The 23,850-nt window shown below is 38.3% G+C and overlaps 3 protein-coding genes and 1 long non-coding RNA gene across 5 annotated transcripts; 2 read left to right on the top strand and 2 right to left on the bottom strand.

Annotated features, from left to right (window-relative positions):
• Positions 1-3,469: 3,469 nt before the first annotated feature.
• Positions 3,470-9,241, top strand: LOC147850431 (rhamnogalacturonan I rhamnosyltransferase 1-like). Its single transcript, XM_087336229.1, has 8 exons — positions 3,470-4,221; positions 4,341-4,408; positions 4,514-4,602; positions 6,927-7,092; positions 7,190-7,479; positions 7,577-7,781; positions 8,421-8,578; positions 8,660-9,241. Exons 1-8 carry the CDS (start codon positions 3,747-3,749, stop codon positions 8,877-8,879), a joined length of 1,671 nt encoding a protein of 556 aa, XP_087192355.1. The 5' UTR covers positions 3,470-3,746; the 3' UTR covers positions 8,880-9,241.
• A 1,924-nt stretch (positions 9,242-11,165) lies between these two features.
• Positions 11,166-12,750, bottom strand: LOC147850430 (protein LEAD-SENSITIVE 1-like). The gene is made up of 2 exons (XM_087336126.1): positions 12,622-12,750; positions 11,166-12,081 (listed from the first exon to the last, which is right to left on the bottom strand). The coding sequence occupies exons 1-2, from the start codon at positions 12,713-12,715 to the stop codon at positions 11,387-11,389; spliced, it is 789 nt and encodes a 262-aa protein (XP_087192252.1). The 5' UTR covers positions 12,716-12,750; the 3' UTR covers positions 11,166-11,386.
• Positions 12,751-13,776: 1,026 nt separating this feature from the next.
• On the top strand, positions 13,777-15,491 carry LOC147850429 (uncharacterized). The gene is made up of 2 exons (XR_015531676.1): positions 13,777-14,489; positions 15,192-15,491. It is a non-coding gene; the product is annotated as an uncharacterized LOC147850429 (long non-coding RNA).
• A 4,202-nt stretch (positions 15,492-19,693) lies between these two features.
• Positions 19,694-23,152, bottom strand: LOC147850428 (syntaxin-22-like). 2 transcript variants are annotated; one of them, XM_087336644.1, is made up of 7 exons: positions 22,856-23,152; positions 20,968-21,061; positions 20,740-20,882; positions 20,551-20,625; positions 20,318-20,475; positions 20,116-20,216; positions 19,694-20,015 (listed from the first exon to the last, which is right to left on the bottom strand). In XM_087336644.1, the coding sequence occupies exons 1-7, from the start codon at positions 23,044-23,046 to the stop codon at positions 19,950-19,952; spliced, it is 828 nt and encodes a 275-aa protein (XP_087192770.1). In that variant the 5' UTR covers positions 23,047-23,152; the 3' UTR covers positions 19,694-19,949. The 2 variants fall into 2 exon arrangements, with proteins under 2 accessions (XP_087192770.1, XP_087192771.1); XM_087336645.1 differs by having other exon boundaries at positions 20,551-20,622; positions 22,856-23,129.
• Between the last annotated feature and the right edge of the window lie 698 nt (positions 23,153-23,850).

The following is a 23,850-nucleotide window of genomic DNA, read 5'->3' as shown; positions in this document are numbered from 1 at the left end:
ACTATACTTTTATGACATGCCCTTGCTTTCTAACTAAACCAAACACACAAGAAAGTGCATTTTAAACTTTATGTGGGGAAACGAGAGAATCTTCAACCAAACGAAACGCACAAGATAGCATTTAAAACTTTATGTGGGGAAATGAGGAATCACTAGGTGTATGTATATGTCAATAAGAAGAAGATTTTATGAGTGCATAATATAATTATTTTATTTGTTCAACTATGGGCCTATGATTGAAAATTTCTACAAGTGCGAGTGCAGATCAAAAGAGAGAGAGAAAAAGGAATGCTTGAATGCGATAGAGAGAGAGATGGGGGGATGGTGGCCAACCAAGTTACACAATCGCAATTCATCTTCATCCAAAACACCTAACTTTTCCCAACAAATAAACTTGCCAAAGCAACCACCCTTTGAACCTTCAATAACAAAGTCATTCCTCATACACCATTATGTCATAACCCACGAAACCTCAAAACAAATCAAACACAAACTACAAAATGAGACAATAATATTATTCGTGAACAAACTTGTTCAAAGTCTCATTGGAAAGGTGTTTTACAAACATCAATTAAAGATATCCACACCGCATTTATAAACAATTAAATACAAATATGATGCCACAAGGACTTTTGATATTGTCATGTTTGATTATTTACCGTACTTTTACGATATTCATACACACATCTCTCTCTCTCTCTCATTATTTTATTTTCAATGATTGGTTACACATCACCTTATTGTAATCATTTGTTGCACGGGCTAATTTTGGTCTTAGAAGACTTTTAATCTCTCTCTCGTCTCATGGGCCAATTTTGGCCTTAGAAGACGTTAATATATCTTTCTTTCTCTCTCTCTCTCTCTCCTCCTTTTGTCATTCTTTCTCCCCCTCCACATTCCACAAATTTGATGCAAAAGATGAGAAGAAGAAGTATAATAATGTCTCCAAAGAGACCAATGTGGCAGCCTATGACACTAGAATGATATAAATCTTATAATTTATTCACTTGTTTAATAAATGAAAATTAAAAAACAATACATAAACAAAAAATTTATCATATTCGCTTACCACAAAGCTCCATGATCCATGAGACATTTCATCTAGATTGTACTAGTATGTGAGAGTGCAAACTCTAGCCTTGGGATCACTGCTATCAATTTATGGAGAGGGTCTTTGTTTTCTCCATATAGGGAGTCTCCTAGCCTTGTGGTCATAAAGCTCACTCCAAGGTGATCTTGTTAGGTAACCTTAATTGATTATCATCTCCTCTATTTGACATAAGTGAGTTATGGGGCATGTGGTACATGGGTGTCACAAGTTAGGTTGTTGGCCTTGTTTTCTTCCCATGGGTGTGGCAGTAAACTAACTTTTAACATGGTAGTAAACCCTAAACCAATATGGGAGAGCTTGAAAAAGTGGATACAATAATGTGTTATCCTCAAGCCACAAGGATTTGAGATTTGAGCAATTAATCCATGTCTTCTCGATTGAGGATACGTGTTTGTCCAACGGTCACATTTAGTCGTGTGTAAGGTGTGTATCCATGTAATTAGGGCAGATGATGAAACCAATAATGGAGAGCTTGAGAAAGTGGGTATGGTAATGTGTCATAAATTAAGGCAATCTATAGGGTAGTGACTAGTCAAAGGAATTATATTGTCTATATGCATGCCATGCAAGATAATCAAGTACTAATTTGAGCACTTACCAACATTGTATATATATATATATATATATCCAAATTCTTGCAATTGTATGTCCAGCATTGCATGCTATGCAAGCCTACCCAAATTTATCAAGGGAGTGAGAGCAAGTCATAAGTACATGCCACGGGTAGGTTCCACCATTTTCATATGAATGTCACTACTTGGAAAATAGTGGAAAGGCAAATTTCAACTAAAAAATGTTGGTATCTCTATCTTCATAAAAAGAGTGACGAGAATTCGTGAGCTTTTGAAGCCCTTATGATTCTTTGAAATGGGCATGACATTGTCGACATCGAACAATGTAAACATCACCACATTTGTTGGTCTAACTTTGCCCTTCCTGCTCCAAACATGTTGGTAGATCATCTATGTATCCTTACTTCATTCCAATGGTACTTTATTATACAATATTGGGTTGTCCATTTGGTGCTCATATTCTCCTTGTAATAATCTCAATTAAATCATATATTCTCCTACACTCCAGTGACATGTAATCACATCGTTAGTTTCTTTCATGGCATTGTGTCAAATGCTTTAAGGATGCCCACAAAGTAGCATAATATATTTTTTCTTTCTTGCCAGAGCTTCTCACTCAGGAGAGAGAGCCGAGAAAATGATGAATAGTCATAGTAAGCCCTTTGCTAAATCGTGATTGCCCTAAGATCTCTCGTATTCGTGTTCCTTGGACCATATAGGGACTTGTAAAAGTGTGGCCCAGAGTGTGCCCAATCACGATGACATTATGCTTCTAGTTGTGCGCTATGTGTCATTACAATGGTATGATCAACTTAGCAGGAATGGAAATCATCACACACACACACACACACAACTCTATAAAAGGTGAGGATGCCCAACGATCCCAACATATGGTCAAGACAAATCGACGGCCAAGCCAACCATGGTGATATTGGGTTGTTCCCGTGAAGGGTATTGAAGGTGTATATTCGATACATTAGGTATGGTGAAGGGTATTGAAGGTGTATTCGTATATAAGGTATGCGACCGTATTTGTATATATGTAATTGATACAACCATATTCGAATATATGCAATGTATACCAATACAAGTATACGACCGACCGTATTCATATATATGTATATGTGAATGATATACAACAGTAAACGTATGTATATGTAAAATTATACGATCCTAATCGTATGTATATCTCCATTATACATACAGACGACCGTATTCCTTTGAATAGAAGAGAAGAAGAAGAGAAGAGAAGGGTCTACGGTGGGACGAAGAAAAAACGCGTTGTACGCTGAGTCTTTCTTGTATGTATGTATGTATGTATACCGTACTCTCAGCAGAGCCAATAATCTGTGTCTATACTCTACATGTGCAGATGAATCCGCCATAGCTTTTCTCTGTAATCTACCTTCCTTCATGTGCAGACGGAATCCGCCATAGCTTTTTCTCTGTAATCTACCTTCCTTCATTTGTTCTTTGATCGACGCAGTTGGGGGACCTTTTCTTGTCACAGCCACGCCCTCCTTCTCCCCGTTTTTGTACTGTTTTTGTTTTCTTTTTTCCTGTCTTTTCCCGCGCCCCACGTGAACACCATTCAATTGTCTGTGCTTTCGAGATCGACCGAGAGACCAGAGAATCAGATGCTGTGGAACTGACGCCGAAGCTGCGGGTGCAGAAAGTCCGTTTCCACGCCAAGAAAGCGCTCTCCTCTCCATCATGCCGAGCCACAGATTTCTCGGCCCTCTTCTGTCGATCCATTCACAGCAGCACACTATCATGTTCCTATCGCATTACTTTTCCAAATTCCACTAAGGGATCTGTAACCTAAAACGTTCAAGTCTGCTTCCGCTAACAATGAAATATGAAACTGTAGAAACAGATCAAGGTTGATACATCTGCGATGGAATACCCCTCAGCCATGGAACCTCATAATAAATATCGAGATATAGAAAGAAGTATATCTATTACTTGGAATTTCTGTGTAACCTGGTTGAACATTTTGCTCACGTTTGTGCGATGAATATCCAAGGCTTTTATAATAATAATAAGCATCTGATAGAAAATCTATGGCGGGGGATCAGTTATGGCTGCAAGATCATCCGGTCGACCTGAACTCCCTTGAAGCTGGACATGTAACAACTAGCCTGGATGGAGGAATTAATAGTAGTTATTATAATACAGGGGTAGGAGGAGGCAGTGCCCGAAGTAATAATAGTGCGAGAACAGTGCAACGCTCTCGCCTTCATGTTTGGCTGATTCGTCTGAGTAGTAGTATCCTTCTGTGGACTTGCCTTATTCAGCTAATGGCACTTGCACAGCTCTCATGGCACCCTAATCTTCTCCTCTTGAAGGGTTGGCCCTCCTGCCTCGATCAGAATAATGATATCCGTTTTGGTTACACTAACAACAATGTAAAGCTTCTTTCCGCTTCCTCTTCCTCTTCCTCTTCCTCTTCTTCTTCTTCGAGTTTGTCAGATCCTGCATCTGATAATGCTGCGATTTTGCCTTCTCTGGTCTCTTCCATTAAGCCTCCTCTAACAAGTATATTAAGCTATTTCTCAATCCTTGAACTTTACCTTTCCCTAAACTGATAATGCCTCCTTATAATTATGCCTCTCTAATATCTGTGTCTTTTGCTCGTTCCTGCTGAGTGTTGTCAGGAAAGTATAAAAGTAATGGTTACTTGATGGTTTCTTGTAATGGAGGCCTCAACCAAATGCGTGCTGCAGTAAGTGCTTCCTGTCATTATATATCTTCTATGTATATAACATGGTTATCCTGTTTGGTACACTTTCCTCACGCTTGCGTTTTCCTGGTTCTTTAATACCGACAGATTTGTGACATGGTAGCGGTGGCCAGGCTTCTCAACTTGACCTTGATTGTTCCAGAACTTGACAAAACTTCATTTTGGGCTGATCCCAGGTAATCTTTCATTTACTGTCATCCCGTGGACTACTATAACTCAAATATAGTAATAATGAAGACGAAAGCCAAGATTGTAACGGAGAGTTGTAGTTTCTTAGTTTAATACTTTTCTAAAAAGTGCTTGCCACACAACAAAATTATACTGCTTTCCCTTAAGGGAGAGAGATTCCCCAATCACAAAAAATGCTTAGCTGAGTATGGAAAGTTTGAATTGACTAGATGGGGCTACAAAAGATGAATATGATTTGTTAAGAAGAAACAGATGGAGAATGCCAAGTTCTAGTTCAATAGACCGAGTACAGATTAGTTTAGTGACGAAAAAGGGGGGATGCTAGATACAGAAAAGAGGCGTTCAAGAAGAAAGGAGGTTTCGGGAAACAAATTTTTGATAGAGGCCGGCCCATGGAGGGGGGTAGAGAATTAAAAGATAGTATGTTTGTAGAGTGGAAAACAAGGCAGCTCTAATGGGAGTGGAGCAATAGGTAGAAAAATGTGTTTTGAGGGAGAAGAAGGGCCAGTTTTGAGATGAAAAAACAGAGCAAATGTTACGCATTCAATCCCTACATTGACAATATCATCTGGTAAATTAGCAACAGTATATCATGCAATAATGATGTGTGAAAATAGGTCTTTGAATGCAAGACCTTTGTTGGTAGTCCAATAGCTTATCATTAGGGAAGGTTAATAACAAAAAAAAATTGAAAAAAGAGGGCCAGTTGAGAGAAATTAAAGCCTGAGCCACCCCCCTGATGTGACATGTGGGTATCTATAAGAAAACAAATGGAAAAAAAATGAAGACAAATAGGTCAAATCAGGCGCATTGACAAACTATGCAGATATGGTTGTAGTGGGTTGTCAATGATTTCGGGCTTCATTTGTTCAATCCTTGCATCCAGATCTTTTTTATAACCAACACTTTCACTTTACATATTTAACAACTTTCATACATCCTTGTCTAATGCAAAAGCATGATAGTAACATGATCCTTTGTGTGGAAACAACCAGCCCTTTGTAAATGGTGTACATGTTGCATCAATCTTTACCTGCATGCATCTCTTATTTACAAGTAGTGATTGTGTCATGTAGTTTGACTACAAAAATAATTGAATCCTTAATATCTCATTGTCATGTTCATTGACTGGGTGATATAACCAGCGATGTATTGGAGATGAAGTGCATCATGATCTCATGTGACTTGAAGAATAAGTATTTTAGCTTGTGGGAGTACCTTATTTTGTCTTGCTCCTCAACAATCGTAGGTTTACCTTATTTAGGCCATCTCCTCTCTTTCCAATGAAATCTACAGTCGCAACTTGGAACTTGAAGTTTGACTTTGAACATAGTTGCAATTTTTGTTCTCTCATTCTCATATGTAGCATCCCCATTGAGTGAGTACATTACATAGCCCTCCATATATGGGAGTTGACATGCATCACTCTCTTCTGTGTCTTGAAGAATATGTATGTTAGCTTGTCGGAGAGTGGATGACATGGCCCTCAACCTATGGGACTTGACATGTATGATGCCCTCATATCTCTCAAAGAGTAAGTATGTCAGCTTGTGTGAGAGTGCATTACGTAATCCTCAATAAATGGGAATCAATATACATCATGCTCTCATGGATCTTGAAGAATAAGGATGTCAGTTTGTGGGATTACCTTATTTAGGCCTTCTCCTTCCTTACCAGTGAGATCTCTAGGCTTGCAACTTTTAACGTGTATAAACTTGGTCTCTTAGGTTGTGTATTCCAATGCATCAGCATTTCTCTTATTTGCTTCATACACTTGTCGTGTTCTTTGTTATATAGGAATTCTACACGCAATGGTGAAGTACATTTTATTAAATGCTCATTGGGCTTTTGGGGCAATGATTGGCCATACCACAAGGGCATGAAGTATTTCATCGCCATTAGGTTTCTTTAGGTCAAGGTCACAGTACAATCATGTGCTTGCTTATATACTGCTCAATCAGTCTTTTTGTACTTTTCCATCTCATTAAAATATGAATTGCATGTGTTGCTCCAAAGATTGTGTATTTGAAATTCGTACGTGGAACATCTCTGAAAACATTGTTGAAACGATCACTTAAAAGTATTCATGATTATAAATCTGTAATCTTCTATGAAATGAATATTCCCATATTGAAAACTATCCCCTTGACTTTTTCCCCCTGCTTGCTCTAAGCAAGAACGAAAGATTATGTTAATCTGTTTCTAAAGCTCTACTCTCAGTCATATTAATATGATTATATTTAATATTTAACTTTAATGTCTACGTGTTCTGGTTTCCAGTTTAATCATCTTATTCTTCTCCAATTTGCAGTGATTTTGGGGACATTTTTAATGCTGATCATTTTATCGATTCATTACGCAATGAAGTGAGGATACTTAAAAAGCTCCCCTCTAAGTATCATGAAAAAATTGTGGCAGGTGACATAATGTCCATGCCTCCGGTCAGCTGGTCTAATGCATCCTACTATCTAAACCAGGTTTGTGCACAAGTTTATTATTGCTGTCTACTTTTTAGTAGGAAATTGTTTTAATTGCCTCGCTAATTCTTGTCCACATTGCAAATCTTTCAAGCAGATACTTCCTTTGATAAAGAAGCAAAAGGTTCTTCATTTTAGCAAAACAGACACCCGGCTAGCAAATAATGGTCTTCCTTTAGAAATGCAAAAGCTGCGTTGTAGAGTGAACCTTGAAGCACTCAAGTTCACACATCATATTGAAGAGCTAGGTCAAAAGATAGTGAAATATTTACAAGCTAAAGGGCCTTTCTTGGTACTCCATTTGCGATATGAGATGGATATGCTGGCTTTTTCTGGATGCACACATGGTTGCACTGACACAGAAGCAGATAATCTCACTACAATGAGGTTGGAACTATTCATACAACTGTTTTCAGAGACTTCTGTGTATTTTAATTCCATTGATTGACAGAGTCGTCTTGACTGTCACTATGGTAATTAATAGGTATGCTTATCCATGGTGGAAAGAGAAAGTTATAGATTCAGAACAAAAGCGTCTTGATGGTCTTTGTCCACTAACACCTGAAGAAACAGTGCTTTTTCTACAAGGACTAGGCATTAAGGAGGACACACAAATTTATATTGCTGCTGGTGAGATTTATGGGAGTCAGAGGAGAATGGGTCCATTATATGCAACCTACCCAAACACTGTAAGTCTTAAGCTTACCAGGAGATAATGAACGAATGAATATAAACTGTAGAGGTCAATGCTTTCTATGGGATTGTCGGGTTACTAATGGAGTTCAACTTTTCACTGCAACCCAAAATAATGTCTGCTTAACATTTGTTTTGTATATGGGTCTTATCACTGGACATACATGGTCATTCAGGAAAAAACAGTTTAAACACACTTAATGATAATATTTACAATGATGTTTTTTAAAATGTCATTAAAAAAGTCCAGTGGCTAAAACAATCCAAGGACTCAATAACTATATCAGTTTCCACAATCCTGATGAACCTTGTTTCATGTCACTACTCTTATCAACGCAAATAAAATAATAATGGGCGAGTTTTAAACTAAGAGTAAAATCTAAACTTCTTGTATCAAATTTGGGGCTCCATGTTTTCGAAATTACCTTAAAGTATCACAGATAACACTTGTTTAGTGGTAGCATCTGACAAGGGAGTCTCTTTATGTTTGCTGCTCTTCGAAAAATCTAATTTAGACCATTAGGATGCCCACAGCAAATGATAGTGTAAATGATCTAAATTTAGTGGGAAAAATGAATGTTGTATTTTATGTGTCTGAGTACCTTCCATTCTGATAGCACTTTTGGAATATGCAGGTAAGAAAGGAGGTTATTTTGAGTCCAGAAGATCTGAAGTATGTCCAAAATCATTCTTCTCAAATGGCTGCAATTGATTATTTGGTTGCACTTGCAAGTGATGTTTTCTTGCCAACATATAACGGGAACATGGCGAAAGTGGTTGAAGGTCATCGCAGGTAATACTAGTGTTTAAGCATAGCATTAATGTGCTTTTGTTGTATCCTTTATTTTATACAGTACTAATGCATATGCTACAGATTTTTGGGCTTCAAGAAAACTATATTACCGGATCGTAAGAAACTTGTGGAACTTGTTGATGAATATAGCAATGGTTTCTTGGATTGGGATGCATTCTCTCGGAGGGTGAAGGAAAATCACAACCTTGAGATGGGTGCTCCGCGGAGGAGGAATGCAATACCTGATAGCCCAAAAGAAGAGGACTACTTCTATGCAAACCCAGAGGAGTGCCTAACCTGAGATCTTCTAACGATGTTATGTGGAACTTTTGGTTAAGCATAAGCCCTCTGAATGTGATCAAAGGAAAATATTATCATAGCAACTCTGTAGAAATAGGAGTTATGTATCATGGCTACACGATATTCTCCTCGGTCTCATGGCATTATCAGAGCCTGTCATTGCACCAGTTCACTCCCATTCTTGGCATTCTTCCATGTGAAAGTTCTGGCTAAGGTACAACAGCACTTAAGGGAATCTTAATATGCCAATTTTGTATGTATTCATATTCATTATTTTCATCAAGCAGGAATAAGACAGTGTTAATGAGCAATGTACCTCATTGTGTAAATAGAACATATATATATGGAATCAAATTGTCCTTATTCAATGTGAAAGTCCTGGCTAAGGTACAGCAGCACTTAAATGAGTAATAATATGCCATAAGTGTGTGTTCAGATTCATTATTTTCACCTAGCAAGAATAAGTGTTAATGAGCAATGTACCAGAACATGTTTATATGGAATCAAAGTTGATGTTTGGTTGACAATCTATTTGTCAACCTTTACATTTCAGCCCTTTTCTGTGTTCACGTTCTTGTGACCTGCTTATATCAGACTTGCAGCACATCTAAGCATTTCAACATACACAAACTTCCACAATGCTTGCACTCCAAAATTTGTGCAGAGCTACTTGTGTGATGCTATAAACCACATTGATAAAGATGAAGCCCAACGTGGAGAGGGATGCCCACCTTCGTTGTGGATCGAAGATATGGAAGACCCAATTTGCCATTGCTATCGGTCCTGCCACTCCATATGCTCCCAAAAAGTAGATGTTAAAGAAAGACAATTTTGGGCAAGAATCAAGACGGATAAACCCAATCTTTTGCAACTAAAAAGAAGCTATAAATAAGACATGCAAAGGCCTGGAAGTATATGAATATTCTGATACAATTATTTTATAAAGGACTAAATCGAAGATTACATTGTTTTATAAAGAACTCCAATGAGATTATGTTATTTCAAACAACACTCTTGAGAATGTTGGGCTGTACTTGCAAAGATCCATACAAGTGGGCCGGAGCCAATTTTTGTTGCTGGCTAAAATGTGGAGAATCAATTCTGTTTGGAAACAGTTTTTGAATTCAGGCTGTCATTTCCACTAGTTTACTGAACAATTCATTATGAGGTATAAGTTGATGCAAAACTGTTTATCACAAACTGAATTTTCTTCAATTTTCTCCATCATTCACCTAGTGGGATTAATTGCTCTGGATGAACATTTCTAATGAAACAAATGGCATGCCACTCTTCGAGTGGGAATGATTAAAGAACGTATATCATATTGTATAACATTATAGTTTCATTTCTATAGAAATAAAGATATATATATGCATTGTTTAAGAGGCCAAAATGGCCTATATACAACCCAACAAGAGGTTACATCTTAAAACATTGTCCCGTCTTTTGAGAAACAGAATAAATGTCACCGATTAAAAATTAAAAAGACTAAACAATACAAGGTTCCCAAGTCAAATACATTGTAAATTCTGTTTTCGAAATATCTCCAGCATTTGTTGATTCAGCAAGGGAAGCATGGATCAATCTAGAATAGAGATTCAAAACCTTGCAAGTTAAAATATACCTACACTCAATAAGATCAGTAAACTTCTCCATCTTTAAAACTAATTTTTATTTCATTATTTTGGAGAGAAAAAGGAAAATACATTCACATGTTTGAAGAGGTGAAAATGAACTATGAAACTGTTAAGATGATTACATTAAAACGATGTCTCATCTTAGATACAATTAGGGCTTGGCAAAATTCAGAGAACTTCTGCAATCAAAATATCTCCAAGATTGAGAAATATCTTTAAACGATGTGTCATCTTAGATATAACTAGGGTTTAGCAGAACTGAGACAACTGCAATCGAAATATCTCCAAGGTTGAGAAATATCCTACGCGAGGAAAGCACCTCTCCATCTTTGAGATGGAATAAACTGAGTGACGATGGACTTTAACTTGTCAATAACGAGGCTGATGATTATCTTAAGACTCCTGGATAACTGAGGGTGACAGGGTTTCCAGGGATAGGTGAAATCTAAGTGCGCATAGAAGATCATATCAAATAAAAAAAAGAAATCACTTGCAATACCATGTGCCCACTGAGAAAGGGAAGACAATTATTCCATTTCTTGCAGATTAAGTTATCATCACTTTCCATCAGTTAAAAGAGTCCATATACATGGCTTCAAATGAAGTCTACCAGATAAATAAACTTTTAGAATGATGAAATCCATAGGATAATATAACAACAACAATAATAATATGCACAGATGAAATTCTACAAAACCAATTTGAATGCACTCAAATCTACCACCATAAGTAATAATATGTGATGATGAAATTTTTCTAGACACAATAAAAATGTGCACTGATGAAATCCTTTTTCAATAACCAAATGCACTTATGAAATCTCTATGATCAGCTGATAAGAACCTACCATTAGGAAGATTCCAAAAGTCCCCTATGAAGGCTTATTAATGAGATCCTGGGCGATGCCAACTGGGACTACACGGAATCGAGCACCCAAATCCTCTTGAGCAATCAAATCCTCCACGGCAACCTTAACCACATCCTTCCTATTGCCAAGATCAGCACAGTACCTACTCATGCAATACATACCAGCTGTAGGAACCAATGTACCAAGCGATGCTCCCATGAATAGTTTGAACACAGAGGAGCAAAGGGCTGCTAGAGGAGCCCCAAGGAAGGATATGGCCTGCCCACTTGACCCTATTGTGTTCCCGTGCATGATCACTAGGCCTGTCTTGCAGTATGCTGCAAAATCCTCACAGTTATTCTTGAATATGTCATAACAACCGAATCCCCTACCCAGGAGGCAGCGTGCCCGATGCAACACAACATCTGGTGTATCCGATGAGGCCAACGAACATGTCCCACCCCTCGCTTTTGCCAAGAAAATGGCTGCACTTTCTCCATACTTAAAAAGATAGAGGGGATAACCCGATAGAAAACAGTCCAGGCATGAGAGCAAGACTCCATTGTCATTAGCATTTGGGCCACAATCTTCACATGAGTCTGAATGATGAATTCTGGGCATGGAGCTTGAAAGAAGCAGATCGACAGCAGTTCCTGTACCAAGTTCCTGACCTTGGGCTCGGGTGAAATGGATTACCTTGTTCTCTCCCATGTAAATGCCTGCATGTGAAGGATAAGAGGGGTCTGATCAATAACAATAACAATCCTCCCTTCCTAATTAACACACAGCAGTGAAAACATGTGACAGCAACACTCTTTCTCCAGCTCAATGTTCAACGCTCGATAATAACACCGCATGATCCATGTTCACGGCATTCATCGCAAGCTCAGTGGGTAACCATTCATATGAAATTACCATTGGGGGAGGCCGCCGCATGCAGCGTTGGTAGGACGAAGAGCCGCCAATCACAGACCTCTAGTATTCGACAAGTGGATTCATTTACATCGATGATTTCCCAATAATCTCGGCTTCGGAACAAAGGCTTCGGATTTCTTCCGCATCTCACATTGGAAAGTGTGATTACCAAGAGGGTTTAGGGCTTGGATTTAAGGTTTAAATATTTAAAACGATCAGAGACACACAAGCCATACCATACCGAACACAGGCATGGGGACCGATGCATATAGATGATGGCCATATCCATATGCAGGTATGGCAGAACTGCAAAAATGGTATATACGTAATGAAGAAAACCATACCGTGGTGAGCGTAGGAGTATGCGAATCGCCAGGAATAAATGTGATCTCCTGGGCGCAGATCCTGCGGAGAGATGCGGTTGGATAGAAGGCCCATCGTCGTCTGCGTTTTTTCTTCTGTGGGCTTCAGCGCAGAGCGGACACCATGGCTAGGCCAAAGGAGGCAAATATGTACATACGCAGAGGCAATAGAGAGGAATGGAGAGCCAGCCAGAAGACGCCGCCGCCGCCATTCTAAATTCTAATAATGGGCTTTTTTAAAATGAGAATGAATGAAATGTCCGTTTCACACCTGCCCCATTCTAATAATGGGCTTTTTTAATGAGAATCAATGAATGTCCGTTTCACACCTGCTGCCGTCCCTTCCAATCCATTCCGATCTTCCCATCCCATCCCGAGGACACTAGCTTTTTAGGAGAAAAGAAGAAGCAGTCTCGGATGAGATCCGTATGTTTTCCCCTGATACGTGGTTATGGGCCATCCTCGATTAAACAACACTGATCTTTTATAATAATAACAGCGCTAGGTGCTCCTTATTGATTCGTAAAATCGTGCACGCCTTTGTTTTTAGTGGTGGGACTTTGTATAGCTTGATGAATGAATACATGGCCGTCGTGTAATAAATCACGCATGCCTTTGGTGGGACTTTTGTATAGTTTGATGAATGAATACACAGCCGTCGTGTTCCTGAGCAATAAGATAAGGGTTGCCCTCCCAGTTTTATAATTGTTGATCACCACAATCGGTTTATTCTACCAGTTACAAGAGTTTTACGTGTTACCTTTCCATGCTTAGTCCAACTAAGCTATAAAAATATATGACAATCTGATCGCATTCATTCAGTAGTCTTTTTTCCAATGGGCATGGATTATATTATCCCATGCTGATGTTCCAATGAATTCCCCCCTACTAAGAGATGGCTCGATCACTCACTCGAGCTTTCAAGCAAGGCAAATGGTAAAGATCCAAATGACCAAACAGTTAAATCATTCTCGCTAATGTGACAAGAAAACCAGTGTCTCATATGTCCTACTAAGGTATATGTATGTACATATATTGGGCACCGCCAAAAGAAGAAGAAGAAGTAGTAGAAGCAGTAGATTATTTTCTCTTCCTTCTATTTATGTATTTCCATCTCTCGTGACCAGAACAGAACAGAACAGAACAGATCGCAGAGCAGAACAGAGCAGAACAGAACAAACAGAACAGATCGCAGAGCAGAACAGAACAGAACAGAAGGGTTTTCGTTTACGCAGAGCGGCTAACAGGCTCTCTCTCACTGAGGCGACACCTCTACAGGCAGGCCTTCCTGCCTGCCCGGCTATGGACCTTCATCCTTCTGGCCTTCCGGGCCTCGTCGGTCCCGCCGAGGTCTCACCCATACCTCCTCCCACTCCTCCTCCACCACCATCGCCCTTCCTTCCTCCTCACAATCCCTCCCACCTCCCTTCAGAAGCCGCCGGCTCCTTCCGCCTCCTCCCCGATAACATCACCACCGACCTCCCCCGATCGGACCACGAATCCCTCCTCATATCCCGCGCTATCTCCCGACCTCTCCATCTCAAACCCTCGGCCGCCCCCCCTCCGCCTTTGCCCGCACCCCCTCTGCCCTCTCTCCGCCTCGCCCAACCCCCCAAACCTGGCAGCCTTCTCCCTGCCTCCCCCCCACACCACCCTCCTCCTGCCTTAGCCATGAACCCTACTAATCCCCTCTTTATTAACCCCCTCCAACCTCACCCATCCGGCGAGACTAAACCCCACCATGCAATCCCGTCTGGTGCCATCCCTCCTAAAACGAGCCCTGAAAGCCGAGATTCATCCTTAAAGCTTGGCTAGATATTCTTCCAATTAATCAGTGGAGGAGGTCCCAGGTATGAATCATGATGCTACAATGTATTACTTCTCTGCTTGTTTCCCACAATTGTACTCCTAGGTATGAATCATGATGCTACAATGTATTACTTCTCTGCTTGTTTCCCACAATTGTACTCCTAGGTATGAATCATGATGCTACAATGTATTACTTCTCTGCTTGTTTCCCACAATTGTACTCCTAGGTATGAATCATGATGCTACAATGTATTACTTCTCTGCTTGTTTCCCACAATTGTACTCCTAGGTATGAATCATGATGCTACAATGTATTACTTCTCTGCTTGTTTCCCACAATTGTACTCCTAGGTATGAATCATGATGCTACAATGTATTACTTCTCTGCTTGTTTCCCACAATTGTACTCCTAGGTATGAATCATGATGCTACGATGTATTACTTCTCTGCTTGTTTCCCACAATTGTACTCCTATGTATGAATCACGGTGCTATTATCTATATCAAATTCTCTGCTTGTTTGCTACAATTGTACTCCTAGGTATGAATCATGGTGCTATTAACTATGTCAAATTCTCTGCTTGTTTTCCACAATTTAATCCTCTAGGAAGAACAGGGGAAAAAAATAGCAAGGGTTTTTGGAAACAAATCAGACGAGCATGGCACTACTTTGTAATGGTTACTGCAGTCATATATATCTCAACATGTGGTACATTCATGACTTTATACACGGTTGTTGTGCAGTGATCGTGGAGTGTTATGGATGGGGAATCATGAGGTTTGACAAATTCAATGCAATTGTGTATATAATGAGCATGCTCCATCAATCTGGAGAAGATGGCGGATTGCCTTGTTTCGTGATAGCCTGCCTTGGAAATAGTTGGTGATTCCAGAGAGTATAGAATAATTAGATTTGCATCATGTATATATTGCAGTGCCTGTAGTTACATATTCCAACTCAAAAGGCTTTTGGAAATGAAATGTAAATGCTGGTTTTCTGAAATGCAATGCTTAATTGATGTGAGGAGGTAATATTGCTTAGCTTTCACATGTATGTATGTGTTGGTATGGGGGGAGTTGATATTGCTTGCTTGGATATGTGCATGTATTCAAATAAATATATTACTAAGTATGTATTATGTTTGATACATGTGTGTGGTTGTATGTATGCATTCTGTTTTAGGATTGAGTCTAATATTGCTTGGATATGTAGTACATGCATGTATTGCCAAGTATGAATGATGCATGTGTGCTTGTGTATCTGAGAACCTAATCTTGCTATGATATATGCATCAGAACCTAATATTCCACTTGATTTGTGGCTCCATCCAAGTCCCCCATGCAGTCAAAACCATTTTTTTAATATGTTTATTTGAGGAGCAAGTCATTGGTGAGGTTTAACACATTTTGGATGGCTTTTGGAATCTTCAGACATGTACTTCCCATCCATGACCCATGCATGATAACATCCCATGTTATGGGCTATCCATTATATTCATCCATGATATGGTGCAGCCTCTTCGTTGTCTTCCTCAACCATAATACAAACCATCTTTATATGGATCCTATGCACATTTCCTCTTCCACAACATCTATGTGAGCATATTCCTTATCACCCTCATCATCCAAAATTCAGATTTTTTTCAACGCCAATGCATGGAACTACAATTTATGTTGTTCCAATGAAAATGGCTTTCAAATTTCGAAGAATGATAGATATGTGGTGCGTAGAAACTCGGATGGAGTAGATAACTAGCTGAATTTTATCTGAAGGGAATTTTCTGAATTTTCGATTTTTTAATAAGCCTAAGCTGCATGGGTATCAAAACATTATCAAGCATAGACTCCTACATTGTGTGAATTCATGGTAATGAGTTTTCAAGAAATTAAGTTACTTATCTTGTATCTTGTGAATTGTAATCTAAGCTTTCATCGTGTAATGGGTTTGCTCATTATACAAAAACCTTCTTGTATCTTGTAAGCTAAGCCATCCAGGCTTTTATTGTGTAAAGATTTGAATGAACAAGTCACATGTCATATCAATGATTGGATTATGCTTTTCTTTAAATGTATGACAAAGATTTGGAACACTCATTATGAGATCTTTTAAAAATATTTCAAGAGATTTATATATTTGTGATAGATCTACCTATTTTCCTTGGATGTATTTATGTGTGATGAGCATGCGTAGTGTCCAGTTATGCCACATTGAAAGTGACTATTGCATCTAGAGTTGGCAAATATATAGTGTAGTTGTTTGCATGCTATACAATGGAATCATTATTCGAAAATTATCTCACATGGATGTCATGAAAATGGAGAATCTTATCTACATTGCATGTTATATATAGTCGGAGTTTATAGAGTTATACGACATGGATAGTCGGCACTATATGAAGGGAGTCTTCAGGCTTTTTGCGGGGTCAACGCCATTTACGAAACTCTTTTGACTAATTTCTCTTGGTTGGTTGCACTCATCATGGCACTATACATGTTGCTTGAATTTTCTTGATTATATCTCGTTTGTAGTTTGCTTGTATTTTGTTCATAGGTTCATATAATGTTCTTGATTCATAGCTGAGCCGTACTAAAATATTGCAATTTCTTTCTTCACTATATCAATGGAATGAAATCATAAAGCAAAAGTCTGTCAATTATGAACAAAAGAAAGGACAAAAGAAGAAAATTTTGATGAAGGCAATTTGGCAATTGGCTCACTGCCCTCTACTTATTGATGGTTTGCATACTCACAAGGTTTTACACATTGCATACCTTTGGTCAGACATCCTGGACAGTAGTAGTAGCATTATCTGCTGTAGTAAACAGGAGAGATCACATCATGTGGTATACAAAATAAAAATATGTGGTTTTCATTTAGTTCTAATGTATGTCTTATTTGATTGATTTTGACAATATTGACAGTTTCAAGTTGAGTGAATGATATCTTTAGACGAATCTATCCATTCTCATGATTAAACAATAATTCAATTCAAGTACATCATCATGACATATGCTATGTATTAATACGTCTCCAAATCAGGATTCTTAACTGTTCAAATACTGATATATAGTGAGTGGATGTAGATTTGCCTTGATTCCGTTTTTATCCCATGCCAGACAATGTTCTTCAGATTCTGTTTCTTTCGATATAACGAATCACGATCTTGGGGGGCTGTGATTCTGGGTTTATTTTGATCCGATGTCCTTCAGGTAGTAAGCATATGGATATAATTTACTGAAAGTTACCCAAAAAGAAGAAAAATGATGGAACATTAGATTTTCAAATCAACATACTTTGATCACTGGCACAAGGACCAGAATTTATCATTTACACTGACTAATTACGAGCTATTAATAATTATGCCGCGAAGAAACCATTGAAAAACTCTGGAACTTAATATTTGCAACAAACTAATAAAGAGTAAAGACGGGGATGGTGGATCATGGAGAACTAAGGGAATGGAAAGACCAACAACGTTGAAATAGAACACTTAGAAATTTCCATCTGCCCAATCTGTGATCCTTGACATCCTTGAACTAATAATACAAGAGGCACATGCTTGCTTAGAAATCCACAGATTTCATATAAAGGGTATAGAACCCTGCGAAAAAAGTTTGAAGGATTAAAAACAGGTGTAGTAGTCTTGTATATATCCATCACTTTGGAAATGTTGTATAGTTTTCTGTGTGGGAACCAGTGTTTGTTCTTATAGCAAATGGGCTTTTGCATTAACACACACATATATATGGGCATCTTTAGATATTTTTGACGGATGGAATCAATCCTCCTCCCCTCCTCATCTTCTCTTTGAAGTAAACCCCACCAAGCATTCGCTTGGCACCTCCCCCAAAAGTCTCCATAAAAAAATGGATATTGCTCCTCTTACAAAACATGGTATCTTATCTAGGGTTCTCTTACTTCTGACGAACCTTCCAACACCACTCATGACTAGTCTGGTTCAATGGAATGATCACCAAAATTTTAACCGGGTAGATTAGATGGGGCATTGCCTTCCGCCTAGAAACCAATCGTAATAATATATAACTTACCTGACCTATCAATTAACAAATATGAACGACATATATTATTAACTTACCCGACCTATCAATTAACAAATATGGATGACATAAAAAGTAGCTACGAGACTTGAGAAGAAGTCCCAAAAAGAAGAATATATCAGCTTGAGTTATCCAACATGTTCCTAGACGATAATATTTTTGACGAGATTTGCACATTTGGAAATATTTAATCAGTTCTAGCTTGTGTGTGTGTTCATATCCCCTGCTCAATTTTTTATTATTCGTGGATGAGCTCAACCTTTGCTTTGCTCTAACATGTTTAACACAAACAAGAGATGAAAATCATCTTGCAAGCTTTAGTAACTTCTTCGTCGCATCTGATCACTCAAGGTGTTAATAGAAGGACCTTTCTGAAAAGACATCCCCCTAGTAAGTTCAGAAACTTATTGCATGCATATTTTCCATCTCTTGCAAGATTTAGTAACTTCTTCACATCTGATCACTCAAGATGAGAATAGAACCTTTCTGAAAAGACATCCGTCTAGTAAGTTCAGAAACTTGTTACATACACATTAAGGCTTCTCTCCAACATTCCAATAGTGACTTGAATGTTCCATAGCTCATTTTGATCTCCTCGTGTTGCCCGCTTATATGTTCATCTTTGACATCAATGAAATTGTCATTGCAGAATGGTGAGATTTTGTTCGGAATAGCTATTACAATTGGGTAAAAGATTTAGGTATAACATGCAACAATACTCCATGAGTCTGGGTTGTAATGGTAATTTTCACACGCAAAAGAGTATGAATAGAAATTAACCCATAATCTTTGACCATGGTGTGATATGAATATAACCCCCTGAACCTTAAGCTTTGACTAGTAGGCCCAATTTCTTTGATCACAATGCCAGATGCATGTAGTTTTGTGAGCCTTAAGTTGGGCCAGGGGCCAGAAGGCTTAATATCTTCAACCTAGATGCTACGTGCATTTAATCCTGTTATACTGTAATAGGAATTGAATCCCCACCATTTGTGTGCCTTTCATGATGGCAAAAGATTAGGAATGGAACTTATCCCTTCAACTCTTAGCCTTATGCTTGCCCAGAAGGCTCAAAATCCTGTGTGTTCAGTGGGAAGTGTAGAGATGGAGAGCTTTGGTTAATGGTTGCCTGGGGTATTTTATTCTTAGAAATATAAGGTCCAAATGGAAAATTTATCAGAGATAGATTAGGAACAACTCGAATAAACTAAATATGAATGCAAATGGTTCATATTAGTTCAAAATTGGGAAACAACTGCAATCTGTACACATGAGAAAAAGAATGCATTGGCCACTATTACATAGGGCAAACTGTTACAGGGGTGAAGGTTTAATGTAACAAGGCATTGATTATGACACATGATTTTGTTGATTGTGTGTCCCTGGATACTCAACGCATAAAGGTAAATTGTCTCAGCACCATTATGAGTAGTAACTTGCAAGTCATGTTGCCAAAACTATGATGACAATGACCAGTGCTACTGCAAAAATTACTAATAATAGACACGCCTGTAAAACCAAGGACAAGTATGTATGTCAAATTTTAGTAGGGAACCTTACAAAAATGGCTGGCGGCAATTACTGCAGTTACTAGAGAGAAAATACTTACCAGAGATGAATTTGATTTCTGGCCCTTTGTAGCCTTCGCAAGCTGTCGGTTAGTTTGTGCTATTGCAGCATGTGTAGTTTCGATGTTGGAATCAATGTCATCTAATATTTTCAAGCAGGAAATCAATGTCAATGCTCAATAGAAGATATAACCAATCAAGTAAATGTGAATCGACACAACTAGAAGGGATCAGCTGTCTTGCCTATTATAACACCTTGCTCATGGACTAGAACAGCCAGATCTTTAAACATCTCATTAACATCTCCAATTTGCTGTTGTATTTCCCGAATGCCTTGCTCTCGTTCTTCTATCAAAGCTTCATGGAAGACTACTTCATTCTCCAATAAAATAACTTCTTGCCTGTGGTGAAAGTTATATCATACCCCATCGACAATCTACAGTTGCAATTTAACTCAATATTTCTATTGCTGATACCTTTTCTGCTCTGATAATAAGGTTCGATAATCTGGATTTTGGAACTCTTCAATTGGTTCATTAGGAGTGTAGCTGCTATTTGAAATTCACCGAAATAGCAACAGTTAGATCAGCAAGTAATCACATGTACACCATAGAAACATTTACTGATGTTTAATGTCTTTTACTGGATTGTTCAATATAACTTACTGAGAAGGCACATAAGCAGGTTGAGGAACAAAAGGCACATAGGCAGTTTCCCGTTCAGCAGCACTTCGTTGAGCTGTATAGAACTCTTTCAACACCGCTTGCAAGTCCTTTGCGAGTTTCGCATCAGCTATCTTTTTGGCAGACTGCTTACACAAAGAAATTCTCATTCAATGCTGTAAACCAGAGGTGATTATTATAGTGAATACAAATCCAGCGAGTTTGAATTACACTAATTTCAGTGCTTTGATCAGCCTCACTAGCAGCTTTAAGTTTTGCAGATGTTTCTTTTATCAATTGTCCAATGTGTTGCCTAGTTTTGTGCCTGAAAATAAGACCAGAGGCTTGTTTAGAACTGATACTCTTTTGTATTCTGCTGTATATGCGAGAAAGCAAATACACAGGATAAAACCTAACCTTCATGCATTGGTAACAATTGAAGCCTACCCTTAAAGACTTGAGGCCAATAAAATCATTAACCACATGTTGCTTGTTTCATGATCTCATAAGCTATTTGGGACCTATTTGCACACAGACCACACATAGAGTTTCCTACCTTTTTCTCAAGTACATGAAAATATAAAATATTGGCCAATCTCATAGGCTATTTGGGACCAATTGCACACAGAACACAAGGACTTTCCCGCCTTTTTCTCAAACTATTCTTTTTATAAATCCCTGTATTCTAAACAACTTCTTTACAAAAGTACCAGAGAGCAATGGAGCATATTAATTAACTCTCTATTTAACACATAAGACTATTTTTATATCTTCATTCTCAATGGACACTCTGTTGCATTAATCCGTTCACATCAGTCATCATTCTAATGGCAAAAAGAGAGAATCTTTAACCATAGGCAAGCCGCAAAAAACTACATCAATATGCCATTTATAATTTATGATTTAAATATCACCATTCATGTGGTCTTATTGTTAAATTAATTTCGGTTACTACGTTTTATATGTACACTTTCACAAATTCATGATGAGTACTTACGAGTTACAAAATTCCATTCATAATAACTTGGTAGGAGAGAACCGTGTTTGCAATATATGGCTAGAATCTGGAGTCTAGAGATTACAAGCTTCTGAAAAATGTGTATAAAACCTCATCCCAATCCCTCACAAAACTACATATTTTCAGCCTTGCATGGTGAAGAAGGTTGTCTATTTATCACATATTTGATGTATTGTTTTTAACAGAGCTCATCAGACTGCTTATGTGACCTGTTACATTGCATCACTGGCCTCACTACATGGTTTATATTCAGTTATTTTTCTGTAAAACAAATTACGGTCTTAATTTTCCTCATTTAAATTTTCGCAGTATGTGCATCGATTCTTTTGTTTTCTAGAATATATTTTTCATGAATGAATTACGTATATATATTATAATAGATGAAGCATATATATGGAATCAAATGCCAACGCTGAGCTGTGGGGTAACTTTCGATATATGACTGTTCTGGAACATCAAACCTGCAGTTTCTAACCTGTCCTTTCAGTTTCATCCAACTAGGCAACTGATTGACTAACTCATGGGAGTAAATGAAAAACACAACTGAAGCTGCAAATTTTGGGTTTCTTTTTCTGTAACCACTGAAGGTTCAAGATTTTCATACACTTTGTAATATATAGAGGGATAAAACATATTTAATCTAAAGGCAAGGAGACTCTCATAGAAAAAAATCTTGCCTCTCCTTTCCTTAATCAATGCTAAAGTCGATAAATACTTGCTACAAAACGAAGGTGCCCACTGCTACATAAACAGATATTTGATGCAATTGATAAACAAATACCACTGATGACAAGGTACACCATAGATTCTCTGATAAAGAAAATGATGTTCAACAAAATAATATATAAACAGATCCTTAATGCATTTGGTCCATAATAAAAGTACCACGGTTATACATGATAGATTATAGCAAGCGAAGCTTATTGTAGTCTATAATCAGACTGGCGAGAGGAAGAAATCCGTCTCACTCTAAATTTTCCTTACATAAAAAAACGACAAAAACGATTGACCTCTCTATGTCTTTGCATTGATTTCGTGATGTTGAGGTAAAATAAAATAAAATAAAATAAAAGCAAAAAGAAAGAAAGAAAAGAAACTTACAATTTCTGGCGTAATTCCGGCGTGTCCTTGGGAGTGCCAAGGGTATTGACGAGGCGCTTGTAATTGAAGACAGACGTGTTGATCTGGAAGATCCCTGCGGCCACAGCTTCTTGGCTATGGTGTTCATTCTCCTTAGGCTGTCTGGAATTGAAAAGAAAGGAAGGACCTTTCTCCACATCCTGGAAACTCATACTGCACACTAGGGGTAGAGGGGTCCGGGATGCGAGAACGATCCCACAGGTTCCCTACCCTGTCCTTCAGAGATGCGGATGCGCGGATCAATCAAGAACTCTGTTTTCATCGGCAGAGGTGTTAGGCTGTGGGCGAGAGCGAAGGAGAGAAAGTCTCCTGGCTATGGCAGGAACGTGGGGGCACAGAAAGTGGAGACGAGGGAGAGAGAGAGAGATCTGGAGTTCAAATCCTGCGATGTTCTGGCGTCCAGCTAAAGATTGGGACCCACCTCTCTTTCTTCTCTGTCTCTTGACCTCTGTTTCTCTGCTCTGCCTCTGTGTGTATATATTTATTTATTTATTTATTTATTTATATAAATATATTTATTTATTTATATATTTATATATTTATATATTGTGAAACGCACATAGACAAAAGGTACACCACAATATATTTATTTATTTATATACTATTATTATTATTATTATTATTATTATTATTATTTTGTGATAAATAAATAAATAATAATCGATGAAGCAATTTCTGACGATACCCCTCCCCCCCCCCCCCCCTCTTATAAAAGTGTCTACAAATTCAATATGTGCCCCTTGGGTTGTCCACCCTCGTCTCGTTGTCTCGGAGAAGGAAAAAGCTGAAGAGCGCAATCATATTTGCCCGGTCGCCTCGTGGCTTTCACAACATCGGAAACCCCCCCCCCTCCCCATTCACTACCCTCTCACCACACTGTAGGAATCGGCAACATCTCAGCTCTAGCCTAAACCGATCCATTAAAGTTGTTTTTAAATGGTTTGACGGTTCAGTTT

Source organism: Azolla caroliniana, unplaced genomic scaffold (genome assembly GCF_043228905.1).
Source record: "Azolla caroliniana isolate FFs.n. ecotype wild unplaced genomic scaffold, voAzoCaro1.0.p SCAF_21, whole genome shotgun sequence".
Classification (NCBI taxonomy): Eukaryota; Viridiplantae; Streptophyta; class Polypodiopsida; order Salviniales; family Salviniaceae; genus Azolla; species Azolla caroliniana.
Note: the sequence above shows the minus strand (reverse complement) of the source record. Positions and strands in the feature narration are given on the sequence as shown.